Source organism: Octopus sinensis, linkage group LG26, assembly GCF_006345805.1.
Source record: "Octopus sinensis linkage group LG26, ASM634580v1, whole genome shotgun sequence".
NCBI lineage: Eukaryota > Metazoa > Mollusca > Cephalopoda > Octopoda > Octopodidae > Octopus > Octopus sinensis.
In genome coordinates, this window is record NC_043022.1 from 18,685,552 (window position 1) to 18,708,051 (window position 22,500).

The window sequence follows — 22,500 nt, forward strand, 5'->3', positions numbered from 1 at the left end:
CATAACACACCAGCATCGTTTCAAAGCAATGCTAGGGGACAAACACAGACACACAAACATACACGCACACACATATATATGTATAATATATATATATATACGATGGGCTTCTTTCAGTTTCCGTCTACCAAATCTACTCACAAGGCTTTGGTCGGCTCGAGGCTATAGTAGAAAACACTTGCCCAAGGTGCCATGCAGTAGGACTGAACCGGAACGATGTGGTTGGTAAACAAGCTACTTACCACACAGCCACTCCTGCATGGTGATAGTGGTGGTAGAGATGACATAGGTGGTGGTGATAACCTAACAAGCACTACCTACCTTACATGCTGGATGACACCACAGCTGTGGTGCACTGTACTCCGTCTGCAGGACTCGGATCTCTTCCCAATGGAAATCATCCTTCGATTCCATAACCAACAGCCACGCATCATTGAAGATCTGCAAAGAGAATTTGGAAGCACTGAATAAAGACACAGACATTTGCTGGGTGAGGGACGGACGCACAGACACCTTGTAGGGAGAAGGGGGAAATCTGCTCTCACAGTTCTTTCTAATTTTGGCACAAGGCCAGCAATTTTAAGGAGGGTGGGGTTAGTCAATACCATCAATTGGGTGAGAAGTAGGGAGGGGTGCAAAGACAAACAGACACAATGGGCTTCATTTAGTTTCCGACTGTCGTCAAGTACACACATAAGGAGCGGATTTGATAGACAAAAGTATGAAAGGTGAAGTTGATCTCAACAAAATTTGAGCTCTGAACACAAGAAGTTAGAAGTGCCACTAAGCACTGTGCCTGATGCGCTCACCACCTAATAATAATAATAATAATAATAATAATAATAGTGGTTTCAAGTTTTGCCACAAGGGCAGCAATTTTTGGGGAGAGGATGAGTCGATTATCTGGGCCCCAGTGTTCAACTGGTAATTATTTTATTGACCCCAAAAGGTAAAGCTGACGTCGGCAGAATTTGAACTCAGAACGTAGTGACGGGCGAAATACTGCCAAGCACTTTGTCTGGCATCTTAACGACTCTGCCAGCTCGTCGCCTTAATGACAATAATAGAAATAATCCTTTCTACTATAGGCATGAAATTTGAAATTTCACAGGGATGGGTGGGGTGTAAGTCAATTACATTGACCTCAGTGTATAACTGGTACTTATTTTATGGACCTTGAAAGGATACGGAATTTGAACTTAGAATATAAAACGAAAAATGCTGCCAAACATTTTCTCCATTGTGCTAAAGATTCTGCCAATTTGCAACCTAATAATAATAATAATCTTTTCTACTGTAGGTACAAGGCCTGAAATTTGGGCAAAGGATTAAGTCAATTACATTAACCCCAGTAATCAACTGGTACTTATTCAATTGGTCCTGAAAGGATAAAAGGCAAAGTCGACCATGGCAGAGTTTGAACTCAGAACGTAGCGGTAGACAAAATACCTATTTCTTTACTACCCACAAGGGGCTACACACAAAAGAGACAAACAAGGACAGACAAATGGATTAAGTCGATTACATCGACCCCAGTGCGTAACTGGTACTTAATTTATCGACCCCGAAAGGATGAAAGGCAAAGTCGACCTCGGCGGAATTTGAACTCAGAACGTAACGACAGACGAAATACCGCTCAGATTTCACCTGGCATGCTAATTCTGCCAGCTTGCCACCTTAATAATAATTAATTCATTCATTGGCCACAAGGGCTTACATAAAATTACATTAAAACACATACAACAACATAAAAGATAAAAACAGGACGATACAATTGGTTTTACAATGTGTAAACAATATATATAACGATTAAAAATTAAACAATTTAAAACTCCCAATAGGGAAGGTGCTTTAACCCTTTCGTTACTGTATTTCTGTTGAGATGCTCTGTGTTTCTTTCAATTACTTTAAATATAACAAAGAATTTAGTAAAATAACTGGCACCCGGCAGATGCCAGGACCTCTGGACTGGAGATACCTAAAAAGCACTATCCGAATAATGGCCAAAGCCAGTGCCGCCTCGACTGGCTTCCGTGCAGGTGGCACGTAAAATGCACCAATCCGACCGTGGCCGATGCCAGCCTCGCCTGGCACCAGTGCAGGTGGCATGTAAAAAGCACCCACTACACTCACGGAGTGGTTGGCATTAGGAAGGGCATCCAGCTGTAGAAACTTAGTTATCATGAAGCTAGTGTTAGGAACATAGATTGTGACCAAGGTTTAATGGAAGATTTTAATTCAAAACTTATGAAAGCAAGACATTTGTACTCAGAGCCAGAAGTGGTTTCAGCCAGGTTGGTTATGAAAGGGTTAATTTAGATCACTTTAACCCTTTTGTTACCATATTTCTGTTGAGATGCTCTGCATTTCTTTCAATTACTTTAAATCTAACCAAGAATTTAGTAAAATAACTTAATTATCATTCAGCTAGTGTTAGGAGCATAAATTGTGATTAAGGTTTGGTGCAAGATTTTAATTCGGAACTTATGGAAACAAGACATTAGTACTCAGAGCCAAAGCCGGTTCCATTAAGTAATCATCATGTTGATGCAACACAGATTATGTTTTCAGGTTTTTTAGATGAAGTTTCCAGAAATAACCCAATAGTTTTACCTTTAATTCTGTGAATATTGAAAGAAACACGAAGCGTCTCAAAATAAATACAGTAACAAAAGGGTTAGACACTTTATGCTCAATTTCATAGACTTGATACACAACACTCATAAAATATTCACACTTATTTTTCCATTTTCCCACCAAACAATAAAAATATCCTGTACATATTATAACCTTTACTTAAATTGCATATATCTGCCACATAAATAGGTGTGTGTATATTTCACACGGAATTGTACTTATACTCTTTTACTCTTTTACTTGTTTCAGTCATTTGACTCGGCCATGCTGGAGCACTGCCTTTAGTCGAGCAAATCGACCCGGGACTTATTCTTTGTAAGCCCAGTACTTATTCTATCGGTCTCTTTTGCCGAACCGCTAAGTGACGGGGACGTAACACACCAGCATCGGTTGTCAAGCAATGCTAGAGGGACAAACACACAGACACACACACACCACATATATAATATATATAATATATATATATATATATAATATATATATATAATATCTACATATATACATATATACGACAGGCTTCTTTCAGTTTCCGTCTACCAAATCCACTCACAAGGCATTGGTCGGCCCGGGGCTATAGCAGAAGACACTTGCCCAAGATGCCACGCAGTGGGACTGAACCCGGAACCATGTGGTTGGTTAGCAATTTTTTTTAAAAAATACACTTTTCACTATCCACGCACCAGTATCGCTCCACCCCCTCTCTCTCTCTGCCTTTCTTTAACCACATCCCTCAGCTAAAATTATATTTCTAACTCTCTTCCTCTATATCACTACCTTCATCTTTTTTAACCATGTAATAAACATTACATTCCCCCTACCATACATCATGGACACTTTTTCTCTCTCCTTTTCCCTTTAACTAATCACTTGAAAGCATTACTATTACATTCCCTCTACCTCACATCATGGACACTTCTCTCTCCCTCTTTTTCTCTAATCATGTGAAAGTGTTACCAACAGGCTAAGTAACGTAATGTCAAGTGGAATTATTATTCGAACCTTTCTACTAAAGGCACAAGGACTGAAATTTTGACGGTAAGGAAACTAGTCGATTACACTGATCCCATTTTACAACTGGTACTTATTTCATTATCCCAAAAGGATAAAAGGCAAGGTCAACATTGATGGAATTTGAACTCTGAACATAAAGATGGACAAAATGCCACTAGGCATTTTGTCTGGCATGTTAATGATTCTACCAGCTTGCCACCTTAACAATATAATGATGATGATGATGATAATAATCCTTTCTACAATAGGTACAAGGCCTGAAATGTTGGGGGAGGGGACTAGTCAATTTAATTGACCCCAATTTATCAACCCAGAAAAGATGAAAAGCAAAGTCGACCTCGGAGGAATCTGAATTCAGAACATAGAGATAGATGAAATACCGCTAAGTATTTCACCTGGTGTGCTAACGATTCTACCAGCTTGCTGCCTTAACAATAATAATAACAACGATAATGATAATAATGAAGGTTCATGGCTCAGTGGTTAGAGCGTCGAGCTTACGATCGTGAGGTTGTGAGTTCAAATCCTGGACCGGGTTGAGTGTTGTGTTCTTGAGCAAGACACTTCATTTCACGTTGCTCCAGTTCACTCATCTGCAGAAATGAGTTGCGACGTCACAGGTGCCAAGCTATATCGGCCCATTTTGCCTTTCCCTTGGATAACACCGGTGGCGTGGAGAGGGGAAGCTGGTATGCATGGGCGACTGCTGGTCTTCCATAAACAACCTTGCCCGGACTTGTACCTGGTAGGGTAACTTTCTAGGTGCAATCCCACGGTCAGTCATGACTGAAGGGGGTTTCAATAATAATGATGGCTTCAAATTTCAAGACAGGAAGTAAGATGATTACATTAGACACCAATGCTTCACCAGTACTTATTTTAGCCACCCTGAAAGGACCCGGAATGTAAAGCTGGACAAAATACAACAATGTATTTTGCCTGTCAGCTCATTCCCTTAATAATCATCATCATCATCATCGTTTAACGTCCATTCTCCATGCTAGCATGGGTTGGACGGTTTGACCGGGGATCTGGGAAGCCAGAAGGCTGCACCAGGCTCCAGTCTTATCTGGCAATGTTTCTACAGCTGGATGCCCTTCCTAATGCCAACCACTCCGTGAGTGTAGTAATAATAATACTAATAATGATGATTAATAGAAATACCTGATTTGGCCCACCACAGCCACCAAGGATAAGAATGTGTTTGTGACTCAGGACAATCTGAAATAGATAAGAGAGAAAGAGTGAAGGCATGAGATAAAGATTAATAAATCAGCAATTACAAGGCGCAGGAGTGGCTGTGTGGTAAGTAGCTTGTTTACCAACCACATGGTTCCGGGTTCAGTCCCACTGCGTGGCACCTTGGGCAAGTGTCTTCTGCTATAGCCTCGGGCCGACCAAAGCCTTGTGAGTAGATTTGGTAGACGGAAACTGAAAGAAGCCCTTTATATATATGTAGGAGTGGCTGTGTGGTAAGTAGCTTGTTTACCAACCACATGGTTCCAGGTTCATTCCCACTGCGTGGCACCTTGGGCAAGTGTCTTCTACTATAGCCTCGGGCCGACCAAAGCCTCGTGAGTGGATTTGGTAGACGGAAACTGAAAGAAGCCCGTCGTATATATGTATATATATATATATATATATATACGTGCGTGTGTTTGTGTGTCTGTGTTTGTCCCCCTAGCATTGCTTGACAACCGATGCTGGTGTGTTTATGTCCCCGTTACTTAGCGGTTCGGCAAAAGAGACCGATAGAATAAGTACTGGGCTTACAAAAGAATAAGTCCCGGGGTCAATTTGCTCGATTAAAAGGCGGTGCTCCAGCATGGCCGCAGTCAAATGACTGAAACAAGTAAAAGAGTAAAAGAGAGAGATTGATTATTGGGATCAGAGTTAGATATAGAGATGGGATATATCTACTATGGAAACACAAACACTATTGATATATCTATAATAATAAAAGCAAAATTCTGTCTGTCCGTCTGAGACCCTGGTATTTCAGTCTACATTTGCTTTACATAGACACGTTATACCTTTGTGGAATCAGGACGATCCTGGGATTGAAACCAAATCCCCTTCATTCGGTTCTTGAACATCGAGCATTGGGATCCGATTTAAAGGATTTGGGTTGCTATTTCTAGCAGGTAAAGTTTGTTTGATTCATGCCATCTTGGTCGGTGTTTATCAGATGATGCCAGAGAACAAGGAGGAGATAAATGACATTTGCTTCATTGATTTTATGTCGAGATAAGAACTTTGGGACAAATGGCCAACAGTTGGAATTCAAATTGGGACTGGAACAATAAAATAATTGCATTACAGAATTAATTCTCTTCCATCTTTAACCTCTGATCAAACACTACAGGGCATATAGTCATTATGGATGTATTATCATCATCATCATCTTTTAACGTCCGCTTTCCATGCTGGCATGGGTTGGACGTTTGACTGAGGACTGGCAAAAACCAGGAGGCTGCACCAGGCTTCAATCTGATCTGGTACAATTTCTACAGCTGGATGCCCTTCCTAATGCCAGCCATTCCGAGTGTAGTGGGTGCTTTTTATGTACTACTGGCACAGGAGCCAGTCAGGCGGTGCTGGCATCGACTATGCTCAAATGGTGCTTTTTACATACCAGTGGCACAGGACCAGTCAGGCGGCACTAGCATCAACCATGTGTGAATGGTGCTTTTTATGTGCCACCAGCATGGGTGCCAGTCAGGCACTACTGGCATCAGCCACGGCAATGACAACTTCACTCAACAGATCTTCGCAAGCACAGTTCATTGTCCAATGATTGAAGGGTACTCTTAATGGGCCGATTATGCTGCACTGGCTTAGGCCACAGTTACAGTCTCACTTGGCTTGCCAGATCTTCTCAAGCACGGCATATCTCCAAAGGTCTTGGTCACTCATCATCACCTCTGTGTGGCCCAATGTTCAAAGATCGTGCTTCACCACCTCATCCCAGGTCTTCCTGGGTCTACCTCTTCCATAGGTTCCCTCTACTGCTAGGGCATGACAGTTTTTCACACAGCTGTCCTCATCTGTAAGCAACACATATTTATCCAATATACTGCTGGTAAAGTACCTAGATTCTTCATACATAAATGATTTTTATAATTTGTATTCTTATCTTATATGTATTGAAATCGAATTGAACCAGCCAGGATCGGTCCCGTGGGTCCCTGGTGGTACGTATAAAAGACTATCCGACTTGTGGCCGATGCCAGCGCCGCCTCGACTGGCTTCCGTGCCGGTGGCACATAAAAACACCAATCGACCGTGGCCGTGCAGACTCGCCTGGCACCTGTGCAGGTGGCACGTAAAAAGCACCCACTACACTCACGGAGTGGTTGGCGTTAGGAAGGCATCCAGCTGTAGAACATTGCCAGATAAGACTGGAGCCTGGTGCAGCCTTCTGGCTTCCCAGATCCCGGGTCGAACCGTCCAACCCATGCTAGCATGAGAATGAGACGAAACGATGATGATGATGATATGTATGCTATTAAGGTTCTTATTTTGTTAAATGAATAAATAATTCAACATTCTAATATCCGAAAGTTGATAAACAAACTAAATTTGTTTCTCCATTTTCTTATTTGTATTATATATATATGTGTGTGTGTGTGTGTGTCTGTGTGTCTGTCCCCCTAACCATCGCTTAATAACAGATGTTGGTGTGTTTACGTCTCCATAACTTAGCGGTTCAGCAAAAGATACCAATAGAATAAGTACTACTGGGCTTACAAAGAATAAGTTCTGGGGTCGATTTCTTTGACTAAAGGCAGTGCTCCAGCATGGCTGCAGTCAAATGAGTGACACAAGAATAAAAGAATATGCACACACACACACACACACATGTATGGCAGGCATGGACATGTGGTTAGGAAGCTTGTTTCTCAGCCATATGGTTTCGGGTTCAGTCCCACTGCGTGGCACATTGGGCAAATGTCTTCTGCTATAGCCTTGGGCTGACCGAAACCTTGCGACTGAATTTGGTAGGTGGAAGTTACCATCATATGTGTACATGTGTGTATAAGTGCTTGTGCCTCCTAAAAAACACACATACACCCACACACACCGCAGGTGTCTTCCACTTTCTGTCTATGAAATGCACTCACAAAACTTTGGGGCTATAACAGAAGACACTTGCCAAGGGGCTGGACATTAGGGCTGAACCCTAAACTATGTGGTTGGAAGCAAATTTTCTAACCACACAGCCACACACATGCGTGTGTGTATATATATATATATTTAAATATTTGTTGTGCAAGATTTTTTTATGTGAAGTCGTGTGTTGAAACAGATATTGTTATATTTCGGAATGGTCATATTGCCAGTTTAGCCAATACAAATTACATGAACATATATAAACAGAAGATACAAATATTACAGGCATCCCCCCCACATACACACACTAAATAAACATAGACACACATAGAGATATAAGCATGCGCAAATGAAGACATACAATAGAAATACAAAATGGCTGACGGTTAGTAAGGAGAGACACACAAATAAGAAAGAAGAAAACAAAGGACCACTGATGTGGTCACAGGAGTGTGACGAAAGAACTCTGGCCGAAATAAGATTAAGATTAATGTAAAAAATAAATAATACTGAAGCAAAGTAACACCAAATATATAGTGCGTGTGTTTTTATTGGCTAAACTGGCAAAATGACCATTCAGAAATACAACAATATACATATATATATATATATATATATAAAATCATACAATTATCATATGTAGAAGGCAGCAGGACACAAAGGTGGGGAGAGAGAGAGACAGAGAGGTAAAGGAGAAGGAAGAGAGAGAGAGAGGACAGAAGTGTACCTGCAACTGACCACATTTAAAAATTGGGGCACTCCATTACTTTACAACGATGATTGTTCCAGTTGATCCAAGCAACAGAACAGCCTGCTCGTGAGATGAACATGCAAGTGGCTGAGTATTCCACAGACACACGTACCCCTTCATATACATCTCAGGGAGATTCAGTGTGACACACAGTGCGACAAGGCTGGCCCTTTGAAATACAGGTACCACTCGTTTTTGCCAGCTGAGTGGACTGGAACAAGATGAAATAAAGAGTCTTGCTCAAGGATACAACACACCACCAGGAACTGAACTCATGACCCTACGATTGCAAGCCAAGCAAGTTCAGATTTTTTTGTTTTTTGTTTTATATTTAAAATACGATGTGTGAAAGTGGAAGCACTCCGTCGGTTACGACGATGAGGGTTCCGGTTGATCCGAATCAACGGAACAGCCTGCTCGTGAAATTAACGTGTAGGGCTGAGCACTCCACAGACACGTGTACCCTTAACGTAGTTCTCGGGGATATTCAGCGTGACACAGAGAGTGACAAGGCCGGCCCTTTGAAATACAGGTACAAACAGAAACAGGAAGTAAGAGTGAGAGAAAGTTTGGTGTGAGTAAGAGTACAGCAGGGATCACCACCATCCCCTGCTGGAGCCTCGTGGAGCTTTTAGGTGTTTTCGCTCAATAAACACTCACAACGCCCGGTCTGGGAATCGAAACCGTGATCCTATGACCGCGAGTCCGCTGCCCTAACCACTGGGCCATTGCGCCTCCGATGTAAAGTACGATGTAAATGGTTAGGGGAAACGTTTACCTGTGACTGGCCATAACGGGGGCTCGGTTTCGGTCCATTAATTTCTATCCGGCGCCAGTCTTGTTCGAGAAAGTCAAACAACCAAACATCATTGGACCTGCAGAAAGAAACATTTCAACATGATTAAGTGATTAAGAGAGGGAACGAAGAGGTGGTCATGGAAGGAAGTAATGTGCTTGGCAGAGTATGAGAGAACGAGTGGAGAGTGAGGGAATGTGTGGAGAGTCTAACTGTGAGTAAAGAGTGGAGAGTGTGAGGATGGAAAGTGTGGGTGACGGTGGGGTGGGAGTGAGTGAGGGTGGGGAGAGTGAGTGAGGGCGGGGAGAGTGAGTGAGGGCGGGGAGAGTGAGTGAGGGCGGGGAGTGCGAGCGAAGTATAGAGAACAATGTACAAATTTCATAGTGAAAAACATCTGTTGTAAAAAAAAACCACAAAGCATAGAAACCACAACCACCAACACAATCACTGCTCCCACCACAACCACCAACACAATCACTGCTCCCACCACAACCAACCAAACCATCAACCACCACTACCATCACAATCACAACCACCATTATCATCATCAACACTGACACCATTACAACCACAACTACCAACACCACAACAAACCAGTCGACGATTGTGTGGTAAGTAGCTTGCTTACCAACCACATGGGCCTGGGTTCAGTCCCACTGCGTGGCACCTTGGGCAAGTGTCTTCTACTATGGCCTCGGGCCAACCAAAGCCTTGTGAGTGGATTTGGTAGATGGAAACTGAAAGAAGCCCATTGTATATATGCATATGTGTGTGTGTGTATGTCTATGTTTGTCCCCCACAACATCGCTTGACAACTGATGCTGGTGTGTTTACGTCCCCGAAACTTAGAGTAAGGGTTAGGGTTAGTAACACAGCCATCAACACCCTGACTACTACAACCATCACCAACAACAACACCACCACCACCACACAATCAACAACAACAAGTGCCGCCAGTGTACATACCCAGTTCCAGGAAAATGTGAACCACCAAAGACAATCATCGTGTCCTTTATTATGGAAGCTGAGTGACCAGCGACGGATTGTGGGAGGTTGCGGGATGTTACACATGTCCATTGGTTCGTAGAAGGTGTGTATATATGGAGTTCGTTGAAGAAACAAGCTGCCTGGAGAGAGAAAAAAAAAATATTTATATATATATATATATAAATATTTGAGTAGTTGAATGAATTATCTTGTTATGGATAATTCGGTTAACCGATACCTGGGTAGAAAATTCACATCAGAGAAGACACGTTTGAAGTTACGTGCTTTCGTGTGGAAATTTAAATGTTTTTTTTTAAATATAAATATATGAAAGAATGGAGTTGAACGACGAATTAACAAAATTCCTTTATTTTCGACATATGTTTCGAAGGCTGCATATTCCTAATTGCGAAGGAATAAGGAGTATATTATGCCGCTTTCTCATCAGGAAAACAAGGAACTTATGTCAACATCAAGATGCACAAAAAACTTTTAGATGACTGCTCACACGGAGCCCATAGTGCTTTTCCTGATGAGAAAGCGGCATAATATAGTCCTTATTCCTTCGCAATTAGGAATATGCAGCCTTCGAAACATATGTCGAAAATAAAGGAATTTTGTTAATTCGTCGTTCAACTCCATTCTTTCATATATATATATACAAAATAAGAAAATGGAGGAATAGATTCCTTTCAATCATCAAATTACAGATAATATCAATTCATACAATTTATTAACTAATTAAATAGGAACATCCAAATCCAACAGAATAAAACAATATACATCGTATGAATTTGAGGTAAAACATTTTACCTTCGCTCATATAATACAATAAATGAACTAATTGTATTGCAATTGTAAGCATTTATGTATTAGCCTTTTGGGTACTTCACTGGCAGTATATTGGATAAATGATATCCCATAGTGGGTTACACTTTATACTATATATATATATATATATATATAGTCTGCTTGGACTACTGCTCCCAACTATGGTAAATTGGATATATTGGATAAATGATATCCCATAGTGGGTTACACTTTATACTATCATATAATATATATATATATATATACATATATATATATATATATATATATAGTCCGCTTGGACTACTGCTCCCAACTATGGTTACCACACAATATAAGTTAACAGCAGAACTGAAGTAATCCACGAAGCTACACTAAGAAGATCGTCTCAATGCAACATATCAGCTACTGGGAAAGACTGAAAGTATTAAAACTGGAGCAAAGGTGGAAGAGATTGAAATACATCTGGAAAATCCTGGAGGGCCTTGTTCCGAATTTTGGCATTGTAACTTACCCCAACCGCAGAACAGGGCGCCACTGCATGGTGCCAAAGATCCCAACATCACCATCAGAATACAGGACCAGATACTGCAACGCTTGGGTTTCAGGGGACCACAGCTCTTCAATATACTTCCTAAGTGCTGAGAGACCTGCATGGTGTGGATGGGGGTTTCTTTAAAACTAAACTTGATCTCTTCTTGTCGGGGGTTCCAGATGAACCTACCTCTCAGCAGGAAACACAGATGCAGCCAACAGATGTTGACCAAGTGCCATGTATCAGAGGTAGCACATACTAGTGTAGCATATTCAACGGCGGTGCCCCAGCATGGCCGCAGCTTTCGGGCTGAAACGTTTTTATGGATTTTTATATATATATAGGCGCAGGAGTGGCTGTGTGGTAAGTAGCTTGCTTACCAACCACATGGTTCCGGGTTCAGTCCCACTGCGTGGCACCTTGGGCAAGTGTCTTCTGCTATAGCCCCGGGCCGACCAATGCCTTGTGAGTGGATTTGGTAGACGGAAACTGAAAGAAGCCTGTCGTATATATATAATATATATATATATATATATATATAATATATATATAATATATATATATATAAGTGCGTGTGTATATGTTTGTGTGTCTGTGTTTGTCCCCCTAGCATTGCTTGACAACCGATGGTGGTGTGTTTATGTCCCCGTCACTTAGCGGTTCGGCAAAAGAGACCGATAGAATAAGTACTAGGCTTACAAGAATAAGTCCCGGGGTCAATTTGCTCGACTAAAGGCGGTGCTCCAGCATGACCGCAGTCAATGACTGAAACAAGTAAGAGTAAAAGAATATTACACACACACACACACACACATGATTTTGCTGAGGCTGTGATTAGAACTCAATCCACATATGCTTTAGAATATTATTATATTTTATTGAGGCGGCAAGCTGGCAGAAACGTTCACATGCCGGCTAAACGAAAGCCACAAGGCATTTCACCTGGTGTGCTGACGATTCTGCCAGTTCAGTGCCTTTATAATGAACCTTTCTACTAAAGTACAAGGCCCGAATTTGGTGGGGAGGGGACTAGTCAATTACATTGACCCCAGTGCGTAACTGGTACTTAATTTATTGACGCCGAAGGGATGAAAGGCAAAGTTGAGCTCAGTGGAATTTGAATTAAGAACGTGAAAACAGACGAAATACCTATTTCTTTTTACCCCACAAGGGGCTAAACACAGAGGGGACAACAAGGACAGACATAGTATTAAGTCGATTACATCGACCCCAGTGTGTAAATGGTACTTATTTAATCAACCCCGAAAGGATGAAAGGCAAAGTTGACCTCAGCGGAATTTGAACTCAGAACCTAACGGCAGATGAAATACTTTTTTCTTTATTACCCACAAGGGGCTAAACACAGAGGGGACAAACAAGGAGAGACATAGGTATTAAGTTGATTACATCGACCCCAGTGCGTAACTGGTACTTAATTTATCGACCCTGAAAGGATGAAAGGCTAAGTCGACTTCGGCGGAATTCGAACTCACAACGTAACGCAGACGAAATACTGCCAGCTCGCATACCACTAAGCACTTTGCCCAGTGTGCTAACAATTCTGTAAGCTTACCACCATAATAATAATAATAATAATATATAATAATAATAATGAGGATAAAAGATTTACCTGATGTAATGGTGATGGTGTTGGGTGACTCCAGCCTCCAAATAATACCAGGCTATCTTTATAAACCACGATAGTAGCACAGGCTTTCGGTGAGGGGTAAGTACCTAGAGACGGCAGAAGAGAGAGGGGAAAATATTACAAAAAGAAACCAAAAAACATTGTATAAGTCATAAGTCACAAGAGAAAATACTAACACGGAGTCATCCTCATTACTTTTTTATTTTAGTCATTGGACTGCGGCCATGCTGGGGCACCACTTTGAGGAGTTTAAGTGAACAAACTAGCCCCAGTACTTAAGTGTTTTTAAAGTCTGGTATTTATTCTATTAGTTTAGTTTGCTAAACCACTAAGTTACAGAGAATATAAACAAACCAACACACATTTAGCTTTCATCTTGTGTTTCAGTCATTAAACTGCAGCCATGCTGGAGCATCACCTTGAAGAATTTTTAGTCAAAAGAATCAACTGCAGTACATTTTCGTTTTTTTTAAAGCTTGGTACTTACCGTTACTTAGCAGTTCGGCAAAAGAGACTGATAGAATAAGTACTGGGCTTACAAAAGAATAAGTCCGGGGTCGAGTTGCTCGATTAAAGGTGGTGCTCCAGCATGGCCGCAGTCAATGACTGAAACAAGTAAAAGAGTAAAAGAATATATACACACACACACACACACACATGATTTTGCTGAGGCTGTGATTAGAACTCAATCCACATATGCTTTAGAATATTATTATTATTTTATTGAGGCGGCAAGCTGGCAGAAACGTTCACATGCCGGGCTAAACGAAAAGCCACAAGGCATTTCACCTGGTGTGCTGACGATTCTGCCAGTTCAGTGCCTTTATAATGAACCTTTCTACTAAAGGTACAAGGCCCGAAATTTGGTGGGGAGGGGACTAGTCAATTACATTGACCCCAGTGCGTAACTGGTACTTAATTTATTGACGCCGAAGGGATGAAAGGCAAAGTTGAGCTCAGTGGAATTTGAATTAAGAACGTGAAAACAGACGAAATACCTATTTCTTTATTACCCACAAGGGGCTAAACACAGAGGGGACAAACAAGGACAGACATAGTATTAAGTCGATTACATCGACCCCAGTGTGTAAATGGTACTTATTTAATCAACCCCGAAAGGATGAAAGGCAAAGTTGACCTCAGCGGAATTTGAACTCAGAACCTAACGGCAGATGAAATACTTTTTTCTTTATTACCCACAAGGGGCTAAACACAGAGGGGACAAACAAGGAGAGACATAGGTATTAAGTTGATTACATCGACCCCAGTGCGTAACTGGTACTTAATTTATCGACCCTGAAAGGATGAAAGGCTAAGTCGACTTCGGCGGAATTCGAACTCACAACGTAACGCAGACGAAATACTGCTAAGCATTTCGCCCGGCGTGCTAACGTTTCTGCCAGCTTGCATACCACTAAGCACTTTGCCCAGTGTGCTAACAATTCTGTAAGCTTACCACCATAATAATAATAATAATAATAATAATAATAATAATAATAATAATGAGGATAAAAGATTTACCTGATGTAATGGTGATGGTGTTGGGTGACTCCAGCCTCCAAATAATACCAGGCTATCTTTATAAACCACGATAGTAGCACAGGCTTTCGGTGAGGGGTAAGTACCTAGAGACGGCAGAAGAGAGAGGGGAAAATATTACAAAAAGAAACCAAAAAACATTGTATAAGTCATAAGTCACAAGAGAAAATACTAACACGGAGTCATCCTCATTACTTTTTTATTTTAGTCATTGGACTGCGGCCATGCTGGGGCACCACTTTGAGGAGTTTAAGTGAACAAACTAGCCCCAGTACTTAAGTGTTTTTAAAGTCTGGTATTTATTCTATTAGTTTAGTTTGCTAAACCACTAAGTTACAGAGAATATAAACAAACCAACACACATTTAGCTTTCATCTTGTGTTTCAGTCATTAAACTGCAGCCATGCTGGAGCATCACCTTGAAGAATTTTTAGTCAAAAGAATCAACTGCAGTACATTTTCGTTTTTTTTAAAGCTTGGTACTTACCGTTACTTAGCAGTTCGGCAAAAGAGACTGATAGAATAAGTACTGGGCTTACAAAAGAATAAGTCCCGGGGTCGAGTTGCTCGATTAAAGGTGGTGCTCCAGCATGGCCGCAGTCAAATGACTGAAACAAGTAAAGAGAGTACTTATTCCATCCAAATCTTTTGCCATACCGCTAAGTTACAAGGATGTAAATACCAACATCGGTTGTCAAGCAATGGTAGAGGACAAACACACACACATAAACAACAGGCTTCTTTCAGTTTCTGTCTACCAAATCCACTTACAAGGCCTTGGTTGGCCCAAGGCTATAGGAGAAGACACTTGCCGAAGGTGCCACACAGTGGGACTGAACCTGGATCCATGATGTTGGGAAGGAAATTTCCCACCTCACAGCCATGCATGCACCTATATATAATTTAATATATGCAAGATTTAAAACCTCACTGGATGGACTCCTTTTTTTTTATTGACCCCTACCAATAAGAGAAAAATACACTATACACACACACACATAAATGTATGTATGTATGTATGTATCATCATCGTTTAATGTCCACTTTCCATGTTAGTATGGGTTGGACGATTTGACTGGGGACTGGCGAACCAGATGGCTGCACCAGGCTCCAATCTTGATCTGGCAGAGTTTCTACAGCTGGATGCTCTTCCTAACGCCAAACACTCCAAGAGTGTAGTGGGTGCTTTTATGTGCTACTGGCAACGGCCATGCTCAAATGGTGTTTTTTACGTGCCACCTGCACAGGAGCCAGTCCAGCGGCACTGGCAATGACCTCGCTTGAATGATTTTTTACCTGCTACGTGCATAAGTGCCAGTAAGGCAACGCTGGTAATGATCACGCTCGAATGGTGCTTTTTTACATACCACCAGCACGGAAGCCTGTTAGCTGCTCTGGCAATGATCATGCTCAGATGGTGCTCTTAGCGCTCCACTAGCACGGATGCCAGTCATTGGATCTGATTTCGATTTCGATTATGTATGTATGTATGTATTGGGTTAGTGCATAATTATTGCGGATTTTTTTCAACAAATTTTATTCAACAACGTAAAAAGCACCCACTACACTCACGGAGTGGTTGGCGTTAGGAAGGGCATCCAGCTGTAGAAACATTACCAGATAAGACTGGAGCCTGGTGCAGCCTTCTGGCTTCCCAGATCCCCGGTCGAACCATCCAACCCATGCTAGCATTGAGAACGGACGTTAAACGATGATGATGATGATGAAAAACAATAACAACATGTAACAAAAACATCTCTAAATGATTATTCCGGAGCATATTCACCATCTACTTCAATTACTGCTTCCCATTTGATTGGCAGACAGCCAGACCATCATTTAAAAATGTTTTTGTTGAATAAAATTTGTTGAAAAATAAAATCCACAATAATTATGCACCAACCCAATATATCATTCTCATTGTGATTTCACATTCAGTGTCCATGCTGGCATGGGTTGGACGGTGTGACCAGAGCTGACAAGCCGGGGGGATCTGCACCAGACTCCAGTTTGCCCTTCCTAATGCCAACCACTTTACAGAGTGTACTGGGTGCTATTTACATGGCACGATATGTGCGCCTTCATGTGGCACTGCTCAGATGCTTTTAAGTGGTGCTGCTAACGTTTGTGCAGTGCCACACATGCAATGGGCTTCCACACAGTCTCCACCTACCAAATTCACTCGCATATATAATAGAAGACACATATATAATAGAAGTCCAAGGTGCCACACAGTGGAAATGAACCCAGAACCATATAGTTGCAAAATGAGCTTCTTAACCACACAACCAAGCCTGCACCATCATCAATATAAGCGATAATCATAATTAATAATATTGACATATAATTAAGGTAACGAGCTGGCAGAATCATTAGCATGCTACACAAAATGTTTAATGGCATTTTGTCTTTCTTTACATTTGGAGTGTAAACTCCGCCGAGGATGATTTTGCTTTCATCCTCTCGGGGGTCAACAAAATAAGTACCAGTTGAGCACTGGGGGGGTTGATGTAATCAACTTGTATTCTCTCACACAATTGCTGGCCTTGTGCTACAATTTGAAACCAATACTGATTTCAAAAATTTCAGTCAAGTAGAATGAAGGAGAAATGGATACTTATCAATTAAATCCACCCCAGTACTTCACTGACTTATACTAGCACTTTAGGTTAATGAACTGCTGTGGCATAACAAGAATGTGTCACCCGGGGTAGCCCTTAATCTTTAAGCATTTGTACAAGCCACACTCAGCAAAAATATTCAATCTCTTTTAGGTTCAGACTGGCCAGGTCCTGCCCCTTACACTCGCCTACAATGCCATTCTTTTCTACTCTAGGCACAAGGTCCGAAATTTTGGGGGCCAGTTGATTACATCGAACCTAATATGCAACTGGTACTCAATTTATCAACTCCAAAAGGATGAAAGGCAAATTTGACCTCAGTGGAATTTGAATGCAGAATATAAAGATAGATGAAATACCTCTAAGCATTTTGCCCTGCATGCTAACATTTCTGCCAGCTCACTGCCTTCACTACGATGTCATTCTAAAAATAAATGGTCATAGGCGTGGCTGTATGGTAAAAAGCCTACTTCCCAACCACATGGTTCTGAGTTCAGTCCTGCTCATGGCTTCTACTATAGTCTCAGGCCAACCAAAGCCTTGTCAGTGGTAGTGGTAGACAGAAACTGAAAGAATCCCATTGTATATCATCATCATTTGACATCCGTGTTCCATGCTAGCATGGGTGGGACAGTACCACAGTACCACAAGAGCTGGCCAGCACTGGACTTCTGTCACTTTCGACAGGATTTTTCAGCTGTTTGTCCCCGCCGACATCGCTTCACAACCGGAGCTGGTGTGTTCACATCCCCCGTAACTTAGCAGTTCGGCAAAAGAGACCTATAGAATAAGTACTAGGCTTACAAAGAATAAGTCTTGGGGTCGATTTGCTCGACTAAAGGCAGTGCTCCAGCATGGCCACAAATGACTGAATCAAGTAAAAGAGTATATATATATATATCCACTACACTCACGGAGTGGTTGGCGTTAGGAAGGGCATCCAGCTGTAGAAACATTGCCAGATAAGACTGGAGCCTGGTGCAGCCTTCTGGCTTCCCAGATCCCCGGTCGAACTGTCCAACCCATGCTAGCATGGAGAACGGATGTTAAACGATGATGATGATGATATACGACAGACTTCTCTCGATTTCCATCTACCAAATCCACTCACAAATCTTTAGTCAGCCTGAGGCGATAGTAGAAGACACTTGCCCAAGGTGCCATGTAGTGGGACTGAACCTAGAACCATGTGGTTGGTAAGCAGGCTGCTTATTTATTCACATTGTTTTGAAATTAATCATGCATTATTTTATAACTTCATGATTTCAATGATGTGATTGTGAGAGGTCAGAGCTGGCTGGTCTGACCATAAGATACGTTGAAGATTTGGGCTGGATATAGCTAAGTTAACCCTTTAGCATACAGATTACTTTGTCAAATGTAATGCTTATTATTTATTCACATTGCTTCGAATTAATCATGCATTACCTTATAGCCCCCAACTTTCAATGGTGGGTTTCTATTGGGTTGTCTGGAAAGTTCGTGCCGATTTACAGTAGCTTACCTTTCGACTTATTTGAGAACATGGTTGAGTCCATAAAATAGGATTTGACTACACCTTCATTTAGAGCACAGTTTAAGCTGTCTTTTCGTGGATGAAGATTTATGTTCCTATAACCTGTGTTAATTCTGTAACCCTTTAAAATGGGAGATAAGAAAGTTCATTTTCAACACTTGATGCTTTGGGAACCAGACAAAAATTGCTGCAGCTCGGCTGGGATGTGTTGCCTCACCCACCATATTCACCAGATATTGCTCCTTCGGATTTCCACTTATTCAGGTCTCTGCAGAATAGCCTTAATGGTAAAAATTTCAATTCCTTGGATGATGTAAAAAGATACCTTGATGAATTCTTTGCCATGAAACCACCTCAATTCTGGGAAGAGGGTATTTTCAAGTTAAAGGAAAGATGGAGATGCATTGTGCAACAAAATGGTTCATATTTGGTTGATTAAAAATGTAATGTCATGTATTTACTGACCTTTTTCTTTCCTTTAAAAAATCGGCACGCACTTTCTGGACAACCCAATATATTTTTAGAATGACATTGTAGGGTAGGTGTGAGAGGTTGGATCTGATCAGTTTTAACATAAAACAGGTAGAATATTTGGGCTGGATATGTCCGAATTAAAGTGATGATGAAGAACAAACACAGAGGCAATATATTTCATAAGAATTATGGTAAGGAAAGGTTTGATAAAGAACCGAAGAAACCACAAAAAGAAAATATAGAAACAGGAGAAGAGAAAGCAATTCTTACCCATGGCCAGGGGTCGCACCCACTGTCGGCTAGCTAAATCAAAACCCCACAGATCATTAAAGGTGGTGTTGGTCGAAGTGCAACCCCCAAAAACGTACAATGACTTGTCATAGTAGCAGGCACAATGAGAATAGCGGTCTGTGATTGTGGGGCCATCCCCTGGTAACAATTTCGTCCACAACACTTCAGTACTTGCTATAGCATCGTGGAAGTTCTGTTCACGCTGATAGATGACACCTAAAAGGAAAGACAAAAATCAGTGATTCAGACAAAAATAAAATGATTCAATAAATACATTAATAGGCACGTAGTTCCCCGAGAACCACGTAGTTCTCAGGGAGATTTAGCATGACACAAAATGTGACAAGGCAAAAATGTGAAGGCGGCAAGCTGTCAGAAATGTTAGCACGCCGGGCGAAATGCTTAGCAGTATTTCATCTGTCGTTATGTTCTGAGTTCAAATTCCGCTGATGTCAACTTTGCCTTTCGTCCGTTCGGGGTCGATAAATTAAGTAGCAGTCATGCACTGGGATCAATGTAATCGACTTAATCCCTTTCTCTGTCCTTGTTTTCCCCCTCTATGTTTAGTCCCTTGTGGGCAATAAAGAAATAAGAAACTGAAAGAAGCCTGTCGAACGAGGGTGAGTCAAAAAGTAATGCCATTTTGTTTAGGGCAGGTATAATTACCAACACAGGAACATGTATCATACATCAAAATGAAGCTGGTCCTCTGTGGATCACATCCTTACTTCTCAACATAGTCACCGTTTCTCTCAATAGCAATGTTTCACCTTGGAAAGAGAGTATGTGACCTTGCCCCGTAAAATTTCTTCATAGTTTTCACTTCCTCGTCACTGGAATAATGCTTGCCTCTCAAACCCTCTTTTGTGGCGCTGAAGAGATGATAGCTTGAAGGCGCTAAATCTGGTGAGTGTGGAGGTAGTGAAGAAGTGGCTCGAAGAACAGTCAACAGAATTTTATGGGGCAGGGATTTTATGGGGCTATTGAGAGAAACGGTGACTATGTTTAGAAGTAGGGATGTGATCCATAGAGGACCAGCTTCATTTTGATGTATGATACATGTTCCCGTGTTGGTATTGTACCTGTCCTAAACAAAATGGCATTACTTTTTGACTCACCTTGGTGTGTGTGTGTTTGTCCCACAACCATCGCTTGACAACCGATGTTGGTGTGTTTACATCCTCATAACTTAGCAGTTCAGTGAAAGATACAGAAGTCGATTTCTTTGACTAAAAGGCAGTGCTCCTACATGGCCACAGTCAAAATAACTAAAACAAGTAAAAGAATATATGTGCGTGCGTGAAGGCGCATGGCTCGGTGGTTAGAGCGTCAAGCTTATGAATGTGAGATTGTGCGTTCGATTCCCGGACCGAGCTGCATGTTGTGTTCTTGAGCAAGACTCTTTATTTCACATTGCTCCAGTTCACTCAGCTGTAGAAATGAGTTGTGACGTCACTGGTTCCAAGCTGTATCGGCCCCTTTGCCTTTCCCTTGGATAATATCAGTGGCATGAAGAGGGGAGGCTGGTAAGCATGGGCGACTGATAGTCATTTATAAACAAACTTGCCTGGACTTGTGCCTCGAAGGGTAACTTTCTAGGGGCAATTCCATGGTCATTCAAGACCGAAGAGGTCTTTTATGGGGTTATGTTAGGTTCCCTGCCCATAAAGGGTTTGGCTTTATGGCGTATCGTCACACACACACACGCATGGCTGAGCACTCCACAGACACACGTACCCATAACGATATTCACAAGGCGGTTTGTCATGACAGTGTGAAAAGGCTGGACCATTGAACTACAGATTACAACTCATTTTTGCAAGCCGAGTGGACAGGAGCAACGACAAATAAAGTGTCTTGCTCAGGGATACAACTCGCCGCCGGCAATCGAACTCACGACACTACGAACATGAGCCGAATACACTAACCACTAGACCACGCGCCTCCTCTCTCACACACACATACACACCACGTGCACACACATACACTATGTGAAACAAGGAAGGTTTATACATTAGCAAAAGCAGTCCTACATATTCTCTGGAAGTCGGTTTAGTCATAGAGGAGCTACGTCAGGTTTGACCAGTAGCGTGAGTAGAGGCGAAGCGAGGAAAGGGGCTAGGACCAGTCCTGGTCGTCTCCTTCTGGGTCTGCCGAGTGGTGGTAGGGAACGGAAACCCAAGGACAGTCCTCGACCCCACACCTTCTATATCCGCCACTGGGGACGAGCAGGGATATTACACAGTACTATCAACACCATAACACACACACAATGTAGATATAAAATACGAAAATGAAACTAAATGTAGTGATTTTAATGCCTCTACATTTACGAAGGAGGACACGAACCACCCTAACGAGGGGGGTACAATGAAAATAGATTCGACTTCAGTTTCGAAACCGTACAAAGGTTATTGCTCGATATATGTAACTATATATATATATATCTATTTATTAAAATTTTATGTATTGATTAAGTCTTTCCTTGTTTGTTTTGCAAAATAGTGGTTTTGTCTCTAATAATAATTTATATATATATATATATATATATATAATATATATATATATATGTGTGTGTGTGTGTGTGTGTGTGTGTGTGTGTGTATATACATATATGCATAATGTAGAATCATACACACATACATATAGAGAGAGATTTGGGGTTTTTTTTTCATTTGCAAAATATGCACCTTTTAAAAGACAGTAAAAAATCTGAAAATCGGCTATAATAATAAAACATGTGACTGTGTGTGTATTTATATGTATATATA

General features: G+C 41.5%; 1 protein-coding gene across 1 annotated transcript in view; it reads right to left on the minus strand.

Annotated features, from left to right (window-relative positions):
* Nucleotides 1-19,399: 19,399 nt before the first annotated feature.
* Nucleotides 19,400-22,500, minus strand: part of LOC115224807 (F-box only protein 42) — a 4,313-nt gene continuing 1,212 nt past the window's right edge. The window contains exons 2-3 of the mRNA XM_036513835.1: nucleotides 19,709-19,945; nucleotides 19,400-19,464 (exon numbers count right to left, since the gene is read on the minus strand). Coding sequence (XP_036369728.1) covers nucleotides 19,400-19,464; nucleotides 19,709-19,945 — 302 coding nt within the window. The remainder of the gene's footprint in view (nucleotides 19,465-19,708; nucleotides 19,946-22,500) is intronic.